Source organism: Triticum urartu, chromosome 2A, assembly GCF_056163025.1.
Source record: "Triticum urartu cultivar PI428250 chromosome 2A, HENAU_Tu73, whole genome shotgun sequence".
Taxonomy (NCBI): domain Eukaryota; kingdom Viridiplantae; phylum Streptophyta; class Magnoliopsida; order Poales; family Poaceae; genus Triticum; species Triticum urartu.
The window spans coordinates 19,047,479-19,065,652 of NC_141874.1; the positions used below are offsets into that span (position 1 = coordinate 19,047,479).

Genomic DNA, 18,174 nt, shown 5'->3' on the forward strand with positions numbered 1-18,174 from the left:
CAATATTAATCAAGCAGGACGTAGGGTTTTACCTCCATCAAGAGGGCCCGAACCTGGGTAAAGCATTGTGTCCCTTGCCTCCTGTTACCATCCGGCCTAGACGCACAGTTCGGGACCCCCTACCCGAGATCTGCCAGTTTTGACACCGACATTGGTGCTTTCATTGAGAGTTCCTCTGTGTCGTCGCCGTTAGGCTTGATGGATCCTCCGATCATCGATGGCGATGCAGTCAAGGGTGAGACTTTTCTCCCCGGACAGATCATCGTATTCGGCAGCTTTGCACTGCGGGCCAATTCGCTTGGCCATCTGGACCAGATTGAAAGTTACGCCCCTGGCCACCAGGTCAGGTTTGGAAGCTTAAACTACACGACTGATATCCGCGGAGACTTGGATTCGAGCCTCTGCCTTGTGCGTCACACGGTCACGATGAATGCGGTCTAGCGCTACCATCGGATAGTGGTCAAGAGATCGCACAGGCAGCCGCTCCGACCCTCAATTCGGAGCCAGTTGCGCTTTCCGTGGACGGGTGGATGGACCCCGCCATAGAAGCCTTACCCTCAGGGGCGATCAAGCCAAACATCGACCTTACCTTGCACGAGAGCCGTGTTGTTAAACTGCCGGATCCTTCTCCGGCCATGGACTCCGAACCGCCTGCGCCCGTTCCTATCGAATCCGATTGAGCGCCGATCATGGAGTTTACCTCCGCGGATATTTTTCAGCACTCGCCCTTTGGCGACATACTGAACTCATTAAAGTCTCTCTCCTTGTCAGGAGGATCCTGGCCGAACTATGTCCGGCAGGACTGGGATGCGGACGACGAAGAAATTCAAGGCCCACCCACCACCCACTTAGTAGCCACTGTCGATGACTTAACCGACATGCTCGACTTCGACTCCGAAGACATCGATGTTATGGACGACGATACGGGAGGCGAAGAGGAACCACCGCCCACAGGGCATTGGACAGCCACCTCATCATACAATATATACATGGTGGATACACCCAAAGAAGGCAATGGCGACGAGATAGCGGAGGATGACCCCTCCAAGAAGCAACCCAAGCGCCGACGTTAGCGGCGCCGCTCTAAGTCCCGCCAAAGCAAAAGTGGCGATACCGGCACAGGAGATAATAATACTCCGGATAGTGCCGAAGACAACAACAATCCCCTCCAGCAAGATTTAGAACAGGAGAATGGAGGAGCCAGCTCTCCTGAGAGAGCGGCAGATGGAGAAGACGAGGATGATAATTACATGCCCCCCTCCGAAGACGAGGCAAGCCTCGGCGACGACGAATTCACTGTGCCAAAGGATCCCGTCGAACAAGAGCGCTTCAAACGCCGGCTTATAGCCACGGCAAATAGCCTTAAGAAAAAGCAGCAACAGCTTCAAGCTGATCAGGATCTGCTAGCTGATAGATGGACTGAAGTCCTCGCGGGCGAGGAATATAAACTCGAGCGCCCCTCCAAGAGTTACCCAAAGTGCAGGTTGCTACCTCGACTAGAGGAAGAAACGTATGATACGGCTGATCGGCCACCTCGTGGCCGCGATAGAGAGGCATTCCAGCCAAAAACTCAGCCTCCACCCCGACATCATTCAAATAAAAAGGCATGGGGAGATACGCCAGACCTACGAGACATATTGGAGGACAAAGCAAAGCATGCAAGATCGCTCTACGGATCACGAGGGTGCGCCACTCTGTGAGACGATAAACATCACGCCGGATACAGTAAAAGCAAATCCGGCCGGGCCGAACACAGCGGGCAAGACCCATTCGAGCTGCGTCGTGATATAGCCCAATACAGAGGCGCCACACACCCCTTATGCTTCACAGACGAAGTAATGGATCATCAAATCCCAGAAGGTTTCAAACCTGTAAAAATTGAATCATATGACGGCACAACAGATCCCGCAGTATGGATCGAGGATTTCCTCCTCCACATCCACATGGCCCGCGGTGACGACTTACACGCCATCAAATACCTCCCACTAAAGCTCAAGGGACCAGCGCGGCATTGGCTTAACAGCTTGCCAGCCGAGTCCATCAGCTGTTGGGAAGATCTGGAAGCCGCATTCCTCGACAACTTTCAGGGCACTTATGTGCGACCACCAGACGCCGATGACCTGAGCCACATAATTCAGCAGCCAGAAGAATCTGCCAGACAATTCTGGACACGGTTCCTAACCAAGAAAAATCAAATCGTCAACTGTCCGGACGCAGAGGCCCTAGCAGCCTTCAAGCATAACATCCGTGACGAGTGGCTTGCCCGGCACCTTGGACAGGAAAAGCCGAAATCTATGGCAGCCCTCACGACAATCATGACCCGCTTTTGCGCGGGAGAAGACAGCTGGCTGGCTCGTAGCAATAACATGACCAAGAGCCCTGGTAATTCGGATACCAAGGACAAAATGGCAGGTCACGTTGCAACAAGCACAAGCGCCGCATTAACAGCGACAACGCTGAAGATACGACAGTTAATGCCGGATTCAGAGGCTCTAAGCCCGGTCAACGGAAAAAGCCATTTAAGAAGAACACTCCGGGCCCGTACAGTTTGGACCGTATACTCGATCGCTCGTGCCAGATACATGGCACCCCCGAAAAACCAGCCAATCACACCAACAGGGATTGTTGGGTGTTCAAGCAGGCCGGCAAGTTAAATGCCGAAAACAGAGACAAGGGGATGCATAGCGATGAGGACGAAGAGCCCCGGCCGCCGAACAATAGTGGACAAAAGGGGTTCCCCCCACAAGTGCGGACGGTGAACATGATATACGCAACCCACATCCCCAAAAGGGAGCGGAAGCGTGCACTCAGGGACGTATACGCGTTGGAGCCAGTCGCCCCAAAGTTCAACCCATGGTCCTCTTGCCCGATCACTTTTGATCGAAGGGACCACCCCACTAGCATCCGCCATGGCGGATTCGCCGCATTGGTTCTAGACCCAATCATTGACGGATTTCACCTCACTAGAGTCCTTATGGACGGCGGCAGCAGCCTGAACCTGCTTTATCAGGATGCAGTGCGGAAAATGGGCATAGATCCCACAAGGATTAAACCCACAAAAACAACCTTTAAAGGTGTCATACCAGGTGTAGAGGCCAACTGCATAGGCTCAGTTACACTTGAAGTGGTCTTCGGATCCCCGGATAATTTCCGAAGCGAGGAGTTAATCTTCGACATAGTCCCGTTCCGCAGTGGCTATCATGCACTGCTCGAACGAACCACATTTGCAAAGTTCAATGCGGTGCCGCACTACGCATATCTCAAGCTCAAGATGCCAGGGCCTCGAGGAGTCATTACGGTCAATGGAAACACTGAACGCTCTCTCCGAACGGAGGAGCACACGGCGGCCCTCGCACCGGAAGTACAAAGAAGCCTCTCGAGGCAATTCTCCATTCCGGCTATTAAACATCCGGACACCGTCAAGCGCGCCCGGAGTAACCTACAACAAGACCGCCTGGCACGTTCCGATCAAGCGTAGCAATGCGGCCCCAACCCCAGCCCTCGCGAAACTGCGAAATCAGCACTACGCGTACATAACTACGCTATGAAAATACCATGGGCACAGGGGGAGGGGCACGACCACGACACGCCCAAAAATGCGGCTCAACCGCACTAGGGGCTCCCGATTTTGTCATTATTTCCTACTTTCAGGACTCCACTCTTCGGAAGGCCTGTCCGGTAGTACAACCGCTGAACACACGATGCAACAACCAAGGTGGAAAAAAGCTACGTCGAATTCCCAGGTGGTCTCTATAACGAGCAAAATACCTGTCTTACATACCGTCTCGCAGCTCGCCCCTGGAGGGGGACATGTCAAATAGTCCCACGTCTTGCTTATCACACTATTTGTATCGTTCTGCTTTCACATCAGCCTTTTAAAATAAACAATGCTTAGCTTCAGCTTATTATTGCATTCTCTATCCACTTCTTTTTTCAATACATATGTTCAGTTATGACATTTAGCACCCATACACTTTGGTACAGTCAATACGCCAGGGGCTCAAGCACCCCACAATATGGTGTGAAAAGTCCGAACACTTCCACAAGTGGGGCACCCTGAACTTATAACATTATATGCATCAGCTCCGAATCATGTCTTTGGTCAAATGTTGGGTTTGCCCGGCTCCTATGTTTTGGCACCTTACGTTCCGCTCTATCGGCTAAGGTAGCGCTAGGAGAACTACTGCGATTGTGCCCCGGTTCTGCCGGGCTTAGCACCTCAGTAGAGAAAGCTAAAACTGACTGTCATGATAAGGCGAGAGACTGGTTGCTGTTCGGCGAGGTTTTTGAGTTCCTAAAGACTTATGCCGCTTAGGGCGAGGGGCCGGCCCTGTCCGGCTTAAAGGCGTGTATCGCGCCCCGAATTCGGCCTTCCGAATACCAGGGGCTTCGCCAAAATTTAAAATTATAGAATTCTATGGCTAAGTGAGAGTGATAAAGCATTATTAGTCCGGTTGCCTTGTTCGTTGTGCTGAGAACCTCCCTCGAAGACCCAAACATGGGAACAAGAGTGCTCGGGTTTATCCCGAACACCCCAGCACTCGTGGCATGGGGGCAGAAGCCGAGGACTAGCCATCTCTCAGATTGAATAAACGGCCAAATAGAAGGTATTATTTTAAATTCACACAAGCGTTGCATAGCACATATGAAACAAGTTTTCATCATACAGGATCACACGAGCAAGTTTACTCAAATATTACATCCTTTGAACATTCGTCCGCCACAAGACGGGCACCCTTCAGGACACCCTCATAATAATTTCGGGGGTACGATGCTCCTTGCCCTGCGGCGGCCCTTCCTTTATCAGCTTCACGGCGTCTAGCTTGGCCCACTGCACCTTCACACGGGCGAAAGCCCGGCGTGCACCTTCGATGCAGACGGACCGCTTGACGACCTCCAGCCGTGGGCAGGCATCTACAAGCCGCCTCACCAGGCCGAAGTAGCTGTTCAGAAGGGCGTCGCCAGGCCACAGCCGGACTATAAGGCCCTTCATGGCCTGTTCGGCCGCCTTGTGCAGTTCGACCAGCTGCTTTAGCTGGTCGCTCAGAGGCATCAGGTGTTCGGTCCCAATATACTGAGACCAGAACAGCTTCTCCGTTGAGTTTCCCTCCTCGGCCTGGTAAAATTGTGTGGCATCCGACACGCTGCGGGGCAAATCTGCGAATGCTCCTAGAGAGCTCCGAATCCGGGTAAGTAATCGGTAATTTACTTTTACATGCTTGCTCTGCATATAGAATGCCTTACCCGTCGTTATCTTCTTCACTGCGTCGATCTCCTGGAGGGCCTTTTGGGCTTCGGCCTTGGCACTTTTTGCGCCCTCGAGGGCCGCGGCAAGCTCAGACTCTCGCGTCTTCGAGTCAAGCTCCAACGCCTCGTGCTTCGTCACGAGAGCCTGGAGGTCTTGCTGCACCTCGCCCACCCGAGTCTCTTGTTTTTCCCGCTCGGTGCGCTCCTTGGCCGCTTTATCTTCGGCCTTGCTTAGCTCTTGCTTCAGGGTCGCCACCTTGGCCGTGGCCCCTGGCAAATATACGATGATCCTGTCATTTTGCAATCGCGTCTTCTTTTATATATACATATCTATAGACAGGGTATTACTTACCCTTGTTCTCCTCGAGCTGCCTCTTGGCAAGGCCGAGCTCTTTCTTGGAACCCTCGAGGTCCTGCTTCATTACGGCGACCTCCGCAGTCAGTGCGGCGGACGCCAGCAGCGAAGCCTGCATATGAATATTTACATACTTATATTAGACTCCTGCGATATTATTTGATCCTCTGTTCGGCTTTTCTTTGTGAACACCAAACAGAGCATCAGGGGCTACTGTCTATGCGGTAATATTTTTACTACATTCTAAAACACTTACCTCAAAGCCTGTTAGAAGGCTGGCACAAGCTTCAGTCAATCCGCTCCTGGCCGACTGAACCTTCTGGACCACTGCACTCATAATAGCACGGTGCTCCTTGTCGATGGAAGCGCTGTGAAGCACTTCCAACAGATTGTCCGGCGCCTCTGGATTTACAGAGGTCAACAACACAGGCGTCTTGCCCCTCTTAGAAGGAGGCCGCCTGCCTGAGCCCGGAACCACTGGAGGTTCCAGCGCGGTGTTTGGCTGAGGGCCGAACTTGGAGCTCTCAGGGGCCCCGTCCCCTCGGCTACCGGAGTCCGGATGGTCGCCTTGAGGCGCCTCTGGGACTGTCTCCCCTCGACCCGGTGCCTCTTGAGACAGCACCTCGGCGTCTTCAGCAGGATGAGGGGAGGTGGCGGTCGGAACTGGATCGCTATCCATTTTCGACGAGCCCAGGGAGCCGTCCGATGATACATCGATACTGGCTCGTGGCGGCCTGCATAATTATGTTCGGCGTTAGGGAAAGCAGTGCGACAAAGGAATGCTATGAGTTACTCTGGTATCCAAATACTTACGATCTCCCCAGGGGCTTGGCCCTGGGCAACCACTCGTCTTCACCTTCATCGGCGGCGGTGGAATTGTCTGAAAGGAGAGTCCTTCCCTTCTTGGACCCTTCGCCCCCCAGTTGGGGCGGCCTTCCTTTTCTTATCTCCCCCGGCTGGAGGGGGAGCATCTTCTTCTTCTTCCTCGTCTTCGGGGAAGGAGTGCGCCGCAGAGTCATCAGACAGTGAGTCCGACGACGCCTGGCATCGGGAACTCTTTTGGGTTCCCTTGGCCTTCTTGGTCTTCTCCGGCACCGTATAAGGAGACGGAGTCAGCATCTTCACCAGAAGAGTGTCCGCTGGGCCTTCGGGCAAAGGAGCCGGACAGTCGATCTGTCTGGCTGTCTCCTGCCAGTCCTGTCAAAGGTATGGGAGTTTAGATCCCGCATGGAGTCAATCTATAAAAAATAAGTATCCTGTGAAAGGTAAAGCAGCTTACCACACTGGCTTGGCGCTTCGCGCTGAATCCGCGATCCTCAGTAATGGGAGGGGGACCTCGGCTCTTTTGAACATCACCCTCCAGGCATCTTCGTGAGTTGTGTCGAAGAGCCTGTTCAAAGTTCGGTGCTACGCCGGGTCGAACTCCCACAAGTTGAAGTCCCGTTGTTGGCACGGGAGGATCCGGCGGTGGAGCATGACCTGGACCATGTTGACGAGTTTGAGCTTCTTGTTCACCATGTTTTGAATACATGTTTGGAGTCTGGTCAGCTCTCCCAAACTACCCCAGGACAGGCCCTTCTCTTTCCAGGAGGTGAGCCGCGTGGGGATGCCAGATTGGAACTCGGGGGCCGCTGCCCATGCAGGGTCACGCGGCTCAGTGATCTAGAACCATCCCGATTGCCACCCCTTTATGGTTTCCAGAAAGGAGCCTGTCGGTGTCAAAACCGGCGGATCTCGGGTAGGGGGTCCCGAACTGTGCGTCTAGGCCGGATGGTAACAGGAGGCAAGGGACACGAATTTTTACCCAGGTTCAGGCCCTCTCGATGGAGGTAAAACCCTACGTCCTGCTTGATTAATATTGATGATATGGGTAGTACAAGAGTAGATCCACCACGAGATCGGAGAGGCTAAACCCTAGAAGCTAGCCTATGGTATGATTGTTGTTCTGTATGTTGTCCTACGGGCTAAAACCCTTCGGTTTATATAGACACCGGAGAGGGTTAGGGTTACACAAAGTCGGTTACAATGGTAGGAGATCTACATATCCGTATCGCCAAGCTTGCCTTCCACGCCAAGGAAAGTCCCTTCCGGACACGGGACGAAGTCTTCAATCTGGTATCTTCATAGTCCAAGAGTCCGGCTGAAGGTATAGTCCAGCCAACCGGACATCCCCTAATCCAGGACTCCCTCAGTAGCCCCTGAACCAGGCTTCAATGACGACGAGTCCGGCGCGCATATTGTCTTCGGCATTGCAAGGCGGGTTCCTCCTCCAAGTACTTCATAGAAGATTTTGAACACAAAGATAGTGTCCGGCTCTGCAAAATAAGTTTCCACATATTGCCGTAGAGAGAATAACATTTACACAAATCTAATCTGCTGACATATTCCGTAGTGTGACATCACACTGCGGCAAGCTTTTATTCGAATCGTTTTACTGTCCCAACTCAGCGTGTTATGCGAGGCGGTTTCCTTGGCACGTCTTGTTAAAGCAGAGATCGTGTCCCCTTATTCCGGGGTTCCCATCAATACGGACGTGGGTAACCCAACCGCGCCATTGATTACGGCGCTTGGGAGATAAGTGAGTTTTACCAGGATGGTGGGGACGCATAGTCGCGTCCACCCATATAAGGGGATAAGGATCCACATTTTCACCTACGCCTTCTTCCTCCCTTGCTTATCCATTCTCGCGCACTCGAGCTCCAGCACCCAAGTCCGCACTCCCTACCTCAACCTTCTCCAGCCATGTCCGGAGCGGGAGGCAAGTGGATGGTCTCCTCCGTCACGGAGGGACACATCAAAAAACTAAGGAAGGCCGGATACTTGTCTAACGACATCGCGTACCGGCTTCCCGAAAAGGGGGCAGCTCCTCCCCACCCCAAGGCCCCATGAGAGGGTAGTGTTCCTTCCCCACTTCCTCCGCGGACTGGGCTTTCCGATCCACCAATTCGTCCGGGGACTCATGTTCTACTATGGCCTGGATTTCCATGATCTGGCCCCGAACTTCATCCTCAACATCTCGGCGTTTATCGTCGTGTGCGAGGCTTTCCTCTGCATCCGCCCCCATTTCGGCCTATGGATCAAGACTTTCAATGTCAAGCCAAAGGTGGTGCGCGTCAACCAGGCGGAGTGCGGAGGCGCCATGGTGGGCAAGATGCCCAACGTCTTATGGCTCGAGGGCTCCTTTGTGGAGACCTTGAAGGGGTGGCAATTGGGATGGTTTTACATCACCGAGCCATGCGACCCTGAGTGGGTCGTAGCCCCTGAGTTTCGGTCCGGACCCCCAACGCGTCTCACGTCCTGGAAAGAGATGGGCCTGTCGTGGGGCAACAAAGGAGAGGTGACTGTACTAGAAACATGCATCCAATCCCTGGTGGACAAGCAGCTCAAGCTCGTCAACGTAGTCCAGGTTATGCTCATCCGCCTAATCCTCCCGTGTCAACAACGGGCCTTCAATCTGTGGGAGTTCAATCCGGCGCAGCACCAAACTCTGAGCAGGCTCTTCGACACTACGTATGAAGATGCCTGGAAGGTGCTTTTCAAGGGCGCCGAGGCTCCTGCATCCGCCACCGAGGATCGCGGATTCAGCACGCAGCGTCACGCTAGCGCGGTAAGTTGTTTGTACCTTTTTACAGGGTATTGGTTTTCCATAGTTTAACTCAATGTGGGATCTAAGCTCCCTTCCCTTTGACAGAGTTGGAAGGCGAAGTCCGGACAGATCGACTATCTGGCTCCCTTGCCCGAAGACCCAGCTGATGCCCGCTTGGCGAAGCTGCTGGTTCTGGCACCCTATGTGGTGCCGGAGAAGAAGGCCACGAAGAAGGCCACGGGGACTCGAAAGAGTGCCCGGCGCCAGGAGGTGTCGGATTCATCACCCGACGGCTCCGAGGCGCATTCCTCCCGTGAAGACGAGGAGGAAGAAGAAGAGACCTCTCGCACTCCAGTGGGAGGAGAGAAGAAAAGGAAGGCCTCCCTCTCTAGGGAGGCTGGAGGGTCGAAGAAGGGGAGAACCCTTCCTCCGGACTACTCCACCGACGCCGACAACGGCGGAGAAGAGTGGCCGACCAGGGCCAAGCCCCTGGCGAAATCGTAAGTATCCGGATACCAGAGTAATTCATAGTATTCCTTTATTGCACAACTTTCCCTTATGTCGAATATGATTATGCAGCCCACCCAAAGACCGGCTCGACGCATCGTCGAGCGGTTCACTGGACTCGCCGGATGTGAACTCGCTTCCGACGGCTTCCTCCCCCCGCCCTGCGGACGGCGCCGAAGTGCTGTCTCAACAGGTTCCAAGCCGGGGGGAGGTGGTCCTGGAGGCGCCGCAAGGCGACCTCCCGGACTCCAGGAGTAAAGGGTATGAAACCCCCCAGGGCTCCAAGTCCGGCTCTAGGCCGAACAGCGCTCCGGAACCTTCAAAGGTTCCAGAGTCCGGCGGGCGACCTCCTTCCAAGAGGAGCAGGCCCTCCATGCCGGTGACCCCCGTCCAACCGGAGGCGCCAGACATCTGTTGGAGGCGCTCCAAGGCGCCTCCATCGACGAGGAGCACTGCACCATTATGAGTGCGGTGGTCCAGAAGGTTCAGTCCGCCAAGAGTGGACTGACTGAAGCTTGTACTATCCTTTTAACAGGCTTTGAGGTAAGTAAAGAATGTGTAAATAATATTACCGCATAGACAGTAGCCCCTGATGCTCTGTTTGGCGTTCGGGAAGAAAAGACGAATAGAGGATCAAATAAAATTCGCAGGAGTCTAACAAAAAGGAGTCAATATGCGTATGCAGGCTTCTCTGCTTGCGTCCGCCGCACTAACTGCGGAAGTGGACACGCTAAAGCAAAACCTCGAGCGGTCCGAGCAAGAGCTCGGGCGTGCCAAGAAGCAGCTCGAGGACAATGAAGGTAAGAAATACCTTGTTTAAATATATATAAAAAGGTGCAATTGCAAAAAATGACAGGATTATCATGGCTATTGTAGGGGCCACGTCTGAGGTGGCGGCCCTTAAGCAAGCGCTGGTCGAGGCCAAGGAGAGGGCAGCCACGGAGCGCACCGAGCGGGAGAAGTACGAGGCCCAGGTTGGCAAGGTGCAGAAAGAGCTCCAGGTTCTCATAAAAAACATGAGAGTTTGGAGTTGGACTCAAAGACGTGAGCGTCCGAGCTCGCGGCGGCTATTGAAAATGCCAAGTCTGCCAAGGCCGAATCCCAGAAGACCCTCCAAGAGTTGGATGAGGTGAAGAAGATAGGGGCGGGTAAGGCATTCTTTATGAAAAGCAAACACATAAACGTGAGTTACTTGTTACTTACCCGAATCCGGAGCTCTCCAGGAGCGTTCGCAGATCTTCCCCGGAGTGTGTTCGATGCCGCCGCATTCTATCGAGCCGAGGAGGGCAGCTCGACAGAGAAGGTGTTCTGGTCTCAGTATGCTGAGGCTGGACACCCCATGCCCCTGAGCGACCAGCTGAAGCAACTGGTCGAGCTCCACAAGGCAGCCAAACAGGCCATGAAGGGCCTCATAGTTCGGTTGTGGCCTGGAGAGGCTCAGCCTGGGAGCTATTTCGGGTTGGTGCGGCGGCTGGTGGAGGCCTATCCAAGGCTCGAAGTCATCAAGCGCTCCGTCTGCATTGAAGGTGCCCGTAGGGCCCTTGCCCATGCTAAGGTGCACTGGGCAAGCGGGATGCTGAGAAGCTTGTGAAGGACGGGCCACCGCCGGGGAATGAGCATCGCAAGCCCGAAAATTATTATAAGGATGTTTTGAAGGGTGCCTGCCTTATGGCGGATGAATGTTTCAGAGATGTAATTTTTGAGTAAAACTCGCTCATTTTGTCCTGTGCGCTGAAAACTTGTTCATATGCGCTAAGCAACGCTATTTGAATTTAAAATATTGGGCTTATTCCATCTGTGCCCCCAATTCCTTAGTTGTGCTCAGTTTTCCCCATGCTTCAAACTTTTGCTCACTTTTCCCCATTCCCTTAGCTGAAACTCTCACAAATGTTCATAACAGACGTTTGCCGTCTTGGCCGTTAACTGACTTGTGGGGCCATGTTGGACTCTGTTGACTGTGGCTGTGGCTTCGCTGGTTGGGCCGTGTTTGTGTTCATAGGACGGGCCCGTTAGTTTGTTGGTAATAAATTAAAAAGCCTGCTATCAATGGATGCAACCTGCTATGCATGCCCGGCTTTGGCATCGATGTAGCCTGCTATGCATGCGAACACCGCCACGCACGCATCTAGTGACGTAGACCTAATCGCATGCATGCACGGCGACACGCACGCATCGATCCGTGCCGCACTGTTGCCGGTGGATTCAGTCGCTCCGCAGCGTCGTTTCATGCGTCGCAGGCATACCTGCCGGTGGCAGAAGGGGCAGGCTGCATGCACGGTCGCGTCCATATGTCGAGGCATTGGTTCACGCCGCAGGCTGCACGCATGCTCGTGAATGGGAGGCAGGTAGCCACCAACGCAGAGCACGCAGAAGGGGAGGCAGGCAGCCGCCAACGCAGAGCACGCAGAGCACGCAAAGCACGCTCGCATCGATTCACGTTCACACATTGATGATCGCATCGGTTCACGCACGCACTGAGTCACGATCTACGCCGGCCATTTGCGCGTGTACCCACTTCGTCTCCCTCAGCTATTTAAAATGCCCTCCATTGCCTCTTCTTCTACAGATCCATCTGCGCCTCTAACTTCTTCTCTTCTTCCCCCAAAAGCCAAAGCCGTTCCACTCAGCGAAGCGAGCAAGATGCAGTACAACGGGCCGAGGTTCCAAGCGCCGCCCAGCGTGCCGGAACGGCGGTACCCTGCCAACGTCATCGTCGAGGAATCCCTCCACGTGTGGGCGTTCTCCCGCTGGAGGGGAAGCACTGAGCTTGCACGGGGGTTCCTCCGTGCGGGCTTCCACCACCTCCTGGCGGGTTCGCCGCCCATGTTCAACCTTGTGGAGCAGCGTCCCCACGCCAATGCTCCAGTGGTAGGGCTCGTCGTCCAGTTCACCAACAGGTTCGATGCCTACTACCTGCTCGGCAAGGTGTATTGGTGTGGGTGCGAGTTCATCGCATTCACGACCTATAACATCTTCACCGACTTCGAGAGCGTCTTCCCCGCTCGCAACCGCATGCACAGCCTCCCGTACTACCTCGGCGACAACGGCCTTGAGGAGGAGTACTGAAGCCGGCGGCGAAGAAGACAGTGAAGCCGGCGGCGAAGAAGACGGCGTTGCCCTAGCTACCCCTATCTATCTACTATGTAGTGTGAGTTTGGTGTGTGTGTTGCCCGAGCTATCTATGTAAGGTTAAACTATTATCTATCGGTGTCTATGTAAGAACTTATGTTGCCCTAGCAACCCTATCTAAGTTAAGTTATGTGTGTTATATTAATGTTTTGTTATGTTTGTATTTTGTTTGTCCCAAGTTTAGACACGGCTAATTGGCGTGGGAAAAATTAACCAAACAAACTAAATGATGTGTTTATAGATGCCTTCTAAAAATAAGAACATATTGTACATTTGTACACGGCTTTGGTTTGAGAGCTCTGTATTTTTTAGGTATTCAAAGAATACTTTGGTTTTCAGAAATATTGAAGTATCAAATACTTTGAGATATTTGGCTTTAGTCAAAAGTATAGTTTTAACTACACTATGTTTGAAGTATATAAAAAAGAGGGTTAGACCTCTTTTTCTAATCATGAAGTATTGGTTCGCTAGGCATAATAATACTGCGGTTTGCAAATACTTTGATTCTAAAAAATGAAGGGACCCATAAAGGAAAGCCAAAAAAATTCCTCAATGAGATAGAAGAGATTGGGCAATCAAATTAATGAAAAAAGCAATCAGAAACAAAAAAGAACAAAGCAATCCTTCCTAAACAAAAAAAAGAAACATCGCTTGTTTCTGGGCTTCTTTTTGGGCCAGCGAACTAGGTTTTTTTAGCAGAACTGACGAACTCGAGGACAAAAGTTTGGCAAGTGTGAGAGAGAAGAGATGAACTTGATGTATATTCCTTGTGCTGCTCAAGTAATACTTACTGTCATCTGACGAGCTATGGTATGATCCAATACTCGAGGTTATGAGCTAACAAAATAATCCTCTCACTGAACTGGTAGTTGTTTTCTGCCGAAACTGAAAGTGTCGAAACTTAACAGTAAACCGCATACATTTAGTGATCGACAGTTGCACTAAACAGAGTTGCATTTGAGATTAATAGACTTGGATTCCTAAACAGTGGCAACAACAATAGACAAACATCTCTAACGAGAGATGGCCATCAAGTAAAAAATTCCTAGAGCAAGTATTCCTAAAGCTATCAGATTGGATTGCTTCTTTAACTCAATCAGCTGCTTGAAGTTCTTGTTCATCTTCTTCAATTCCGTCTTCAGTTCGACATCTACCACCGTTGGGTATTCCGGACGCGCTGTTGCTGCCGGAGCGGCACTATCATGGGGCAGATTGGACTCGCGGATTGCATTCCCCCTCGAATCCAGCAAGCCCGACCCTTGAATCCTTTGGATGTAATCATCCATCCACTCGAAATGGTGGCATTTCTTCACGATCTGAAAACGAAATCATGTAACCTAAATCCAAATCTGACAGATTTTTTGAGAAATTAGAGATGAAGGATGCGAGGAAAACTTAGATCTAACCTGCCCCTCCGGCTTGCTCTCGCATTTGACGAACTCGCACCCAAAGTTCCCATTCTTCTCCTCCTTCGAAGTCAACAGCTTCAGTGGCGCAGTCCATGGGCAATCAGGGCATCGAGTCATCGGCACTGGACCATACACTGGCCACGTGGAACGGGGGGCTGACGAGGAGGTCGACATATCGCTCGAGAGGAAGAAACAGAGGAATTTCTCGAGAGGAAGAAGAACGAGAAGATGGGGAAAGAAACAGAGGAATTGCTCGATCTGCTCGATGCCTTTGTCTTTCAGATGGAGAAGAGGAGAAGGGGAAGCTATATTGACAATTTGCCACATTGTATTTTGTAGTTTCAATTTTTGAACCAACTCTTAACACTGACATGTGGTGGTCATGTGCGAAAAATACAATTTCATATGTAAAGTGGGGCAGATCGTAAAAAACCCGAGAAGGACAGTGCGGTAGCCAATTAGGATGCATCACGCGGATCGCGCATGCCTGCACCACAACTGATGGGTGGTGTTTGGCGCTTGGTAGGATCCGACGGCGCACGTTCGACGCTAGGGTTTGGAGCATTTCTGCGGGGTTATGAGCGAGTCAACGGGGTTATTAGGGTTTGACCAGATTTCAAATGGCCATAACTAAATTAGAAAAAATCGCAAAAATATAAAACAAACGTAGTTCGTCCGTTTATGAGACCTAGTTACCATAAAAAATATATACTCGGTATAGGGGCGTTTTTTTAAAAGTCATTTTTGAAGTGATTTGTCGAAATCAAGTTCAAATGTTTTTAAAAAATTCAAAAAAAATCAAAATGTTGTAATTCTTGCGCACATAGCCGTCATATGTGACAAGGTTATCAGAAAAAAATATAAACTTGGTGTAGGTCATTTTCATGAAAAAAGTCTTCACACAAATGAGCTATCACCTATGAACATTTTCAGAGTTCGTAGAATAGGGAGAGAGGGTTTAGGGTTTGAAAAAAAAATCAAAATAATTAAAAAAATTTAGAAAAATCTCCATAGCTTCATTTTGGAGTGAGTAATAAGGATCTGAACTTACTTTTTCTTTTTCATATCTAAAACGTGTTATTTGACGGTTTTGAATTAAAAGCATATTTTTTTCAAAAAAATGTAGTAATATGAATATTAATCAATAAATAGTGAGACTTCGTTTTTACCCTATATATATGAAACAAGTGTTAATAAAAATATATATGCCTCATTTAGGCATGGTAAAAAAAACTTGATTTCAAATAGGGCTATTTACCCTAGTTTTCTAGTTCGTTTCTAGCACATTTCTCATTCGAACTGTTCACCTACGAATATTGGACTTCAAATGCTCGATCAAATACACCACACAGAGCAATGAACCTCCAATGTTCAACTTCAACTTTGACTCGAATCCAAATTTTGGCCCAAATTGAAATATTGATTTAAATTCAAATTTTGATAGAAATTTGAATTCTGACTCAAATAAGAAACCAAAGTAGAAGCAACATTATTACAACTGATAAGTTATCACAGTAGCTCAAATCTACCAAGTTTTAAGATGCCAACATGTTAATACAAATCTACCAAGTTTTAAGCGATCCACTCGCCCTCAAATTGACAACACAAACATTTCCCAACAACTTAATTCAAATTTTCGACTTGCTGCTTGTGTTTGCAGCTGGCTTCACCATCTTGCTCCTGGTTTCCCTAGTTGAGATGCTCTTTTCTTTCAGACTCTTGTTCCTTTTGATCTTGGGCTTTACTTGGGGTTTTCCTCGTGGAGGTGCTGATGGAGTAGTTGCACTCGCCGAGCACTTGACGACCATTTGACGGTCATCTATGGGTTCAGTAATCTTTAAAGGCACAATTGGAAAAATTACGCCCTCCTCTTCCTCTCTTATAGATTCAAAACCATCAAAGGCCATGGTTTCAAAATCTTCTGCTTCTTCATCTCTTGGCCTTTTCTCCCTAGAGCTGGTAAATAAAATTATAAGCCATAGGCAAAAAAGAGAACAAATGCAAACAAACGGGTAGCTGCATTCTACAAAGGGTGCAAACACATACCAAGATGCTTCATTTGCTGCTCCATTCTCCACTGCTTCATTTGCTGCTGCATTCTCCACTGCATCTTCAGTCTCCATTGCTGCTGCATTCTCCTCAGCATTTGCTGCTGTCCATCTTTCCTCCTCTCCAAATGATGCATCCACTGCATTGGTACAAAGCCTAGCAATATGCCCCAGAACTCCACATTTTTTGCAAGCACGCTTCTTTGGTAGACGACCCTCCTCACCTCCTCTAATCCTCTGGTTCCTTGGTCTTCCTGGTGGTCTAGTAATGACAGGAGCGTGGAGTTTGAACCCTGGATCTACTATGTTCCATTGATCTTTCCCCAATAGTGCAGGCACATTGTCAGCATAAGCAGCCATAAATTTGGCAACAGAGAAATACTCAGAGCAATATTGATCAACTTCACCATCTTTATCATGATCATTTGCCTCATCTTGTCAAATGCTTTCCACAACAAGAGCCCTTTCACTGACTTGAACTTTGAATTGAAGCATTCTGCAAGGTTACTTGTCACATAATCTACTTTGCAGATTTCGTTGAATTTGCTTCTTGACCACACCTTGCCCTGATGTGCATCCATGTACTCCTTCACAAGAGGATTTTGAGCATACAACACTCTCAAATGGTGTTCATGCTTCCTTTTGCTGCATGTGTATGATGCTGGCCATAAGTTCTCATCATAAACTTTACCTTTGAACTTCTTTTTGAAATTATGCACTAGGTGTCGCATGCATTACCTATGCTCCACTGCAGGGAATACAATTTCTACTGCACTCTCTAAACCCTTGCAAGCATCTGTGTGTATAGCTAAACCTGGGGGTGTGCCTATAATGTTGCACAACTGCTGCAGAAACCAGACCCAACTTTCCTCAGACTCTGCCTCCACCACACCAAATGCAACTGGGAATAGCCAGTTGTGTCCTTCAACTACAGAAGCTTCTACTAGCTGTCCTCTCCATCTTCCAGTCAAATGTGTAGCATCTACAGCCAAATAGGGCCTACAACCATCTAGAAACCCCTGCTAGCAAGCATTGAAACAAACAAAAGCCCTTCTGAAGCACTCCTTCTGAAATGACTTCCCTTTTATTTTGAATGGAACTGTATGCTTGTCAATCTCTACAACACTCCCTGGACTTGCCATCTCCACTTCAGCTTTGAAAGTGTAAAGCAGCTGAAAACTGTCATTCCATTGACCATTAATTCTGTCAAGAGCCTTTTCCCTAGCATTGAAAATTCTCATGTAAGGAATTTCTATCTTGTACTTCTCAAAAAGCTTCCCATGGAGTGCGATTGGACCAAGTCCAGGTTCGTCTCTCAGCCAATCCAATATAGCATCTGCCACCCACCTAGTTTTTGCTAGCTTGGTTTTGGCCTTCCCCCCTCCCCCTCCAGGTGGACAGGTGTGCTTGTGTGGGTTTTTCTTTATCTGAAACAAAATAAAAGGGTAAAGAACAGTTAAGAAACCTTACTCAACGATCTGAAACTAAATTACTAACTGAACTTGGATTACCTGAATATATTTGCTCTTTCTCATACGAGATGCATGCAACTTCCACCTACACCTAGGATATGGACAAAAAATTGTGAACCTTGCTGGCTCACTCCTTTTAATCTTATAGGTGTTTTCAGATATAATGCACCATGTTGTCACTGCATTCCGACAGTCCACCATTGATTGGAAAATGGTACCTACACTAAGCTCAGGTTTTTCCCTGTTCCACTCAATTGTTGGCATGTCATCACCATCGTATTCATCCTTGATTAAGCTGTCCATGTTCTCCACCTTCTCTTCATCGTCAGTGTCATCAAACCTAGCTTAGCTGATGGGCTCCTCCATATATTCGTCATCCACTGCTTGCTGACTGGCTACATCGACCAGTTCAGGAAACATC

General features: G+C 50.0%; 2 protein-coding genes across 2 annotated transcripts; both read right to left on the minus strand.

Moving 5' to 3' along the window:
- Positions 1-13,837: 13,837 nt before the first annotated feature.
- LOC147982987 (uncharacterized) lies at positions 13,838-14,407 on the minus strand. The gene is made up of 2 exons (XM_087539407.1): positions 14,231-14,407; positions 13,838-14,140 (listed from the first exon to the last, which is right to left on the minus strand). The coding sequence occupies exons 1-2, from the start codon at positions 14,405-14,407 to the stop codon at positions 13,838-13,840; spliced, it is 480 nt and encodes a 159-aa protein (XP_087395533.1).
- Positions 14,408-15,861: 1,454 nt separating this feature from the next.
- Positions 15,862-16,683, minus strand: LOC147982988 (uncharacterized). Its single transcript, XM_087539408.1, has 2 exons — positions 16,280-16,683; positions 15,862-16,189 (listed from the first exon to the last, which is right to left on the minus strand). The coding sequence occupies exons 1-2, from the start codon at positions 16,639-16,641 to the stop codon at positions 15,862-15,864; spliced, it is 690 nt and encodes a 229-aa protein (XP_087395534.1). The 5' UTR covers positions 16,642-16,683.
- Between the last annotated feature and the right edge of the window lie 1,491 nt (positions 16,684-18,174).

Coding starts and splice junctions, on each gene's coding strand:
- LOC147982987 (XM_087539407.1), bottom strand. CDS start 14,407: ATGTCGACCTCCTCGTCAGCCCCCCGTTCCACGTGGCCAGTGTATGGT. Junction 14,141..14,230: donor AGAGCAAGCCGGAGGGGCAG/GTTAGATCTAAG, acceptor TTTCGTTTTCAG/ATCGTGAAGAAATGCCACCA.
- LOC147982988 (XM_087539408.1), bottom strand. CDS start 16,641: ATGGCTGCTTATGCTGACAATGTGCCTGCACTATTGGGGAAAGATCAA. Junction 16,190..16,279: donor GCAGCAAATGAAGCATCTTG/GTATGTGTTTGC, acceptor TTTATTTACCAG/CTCTAGGGAGAAAAGGCCAA.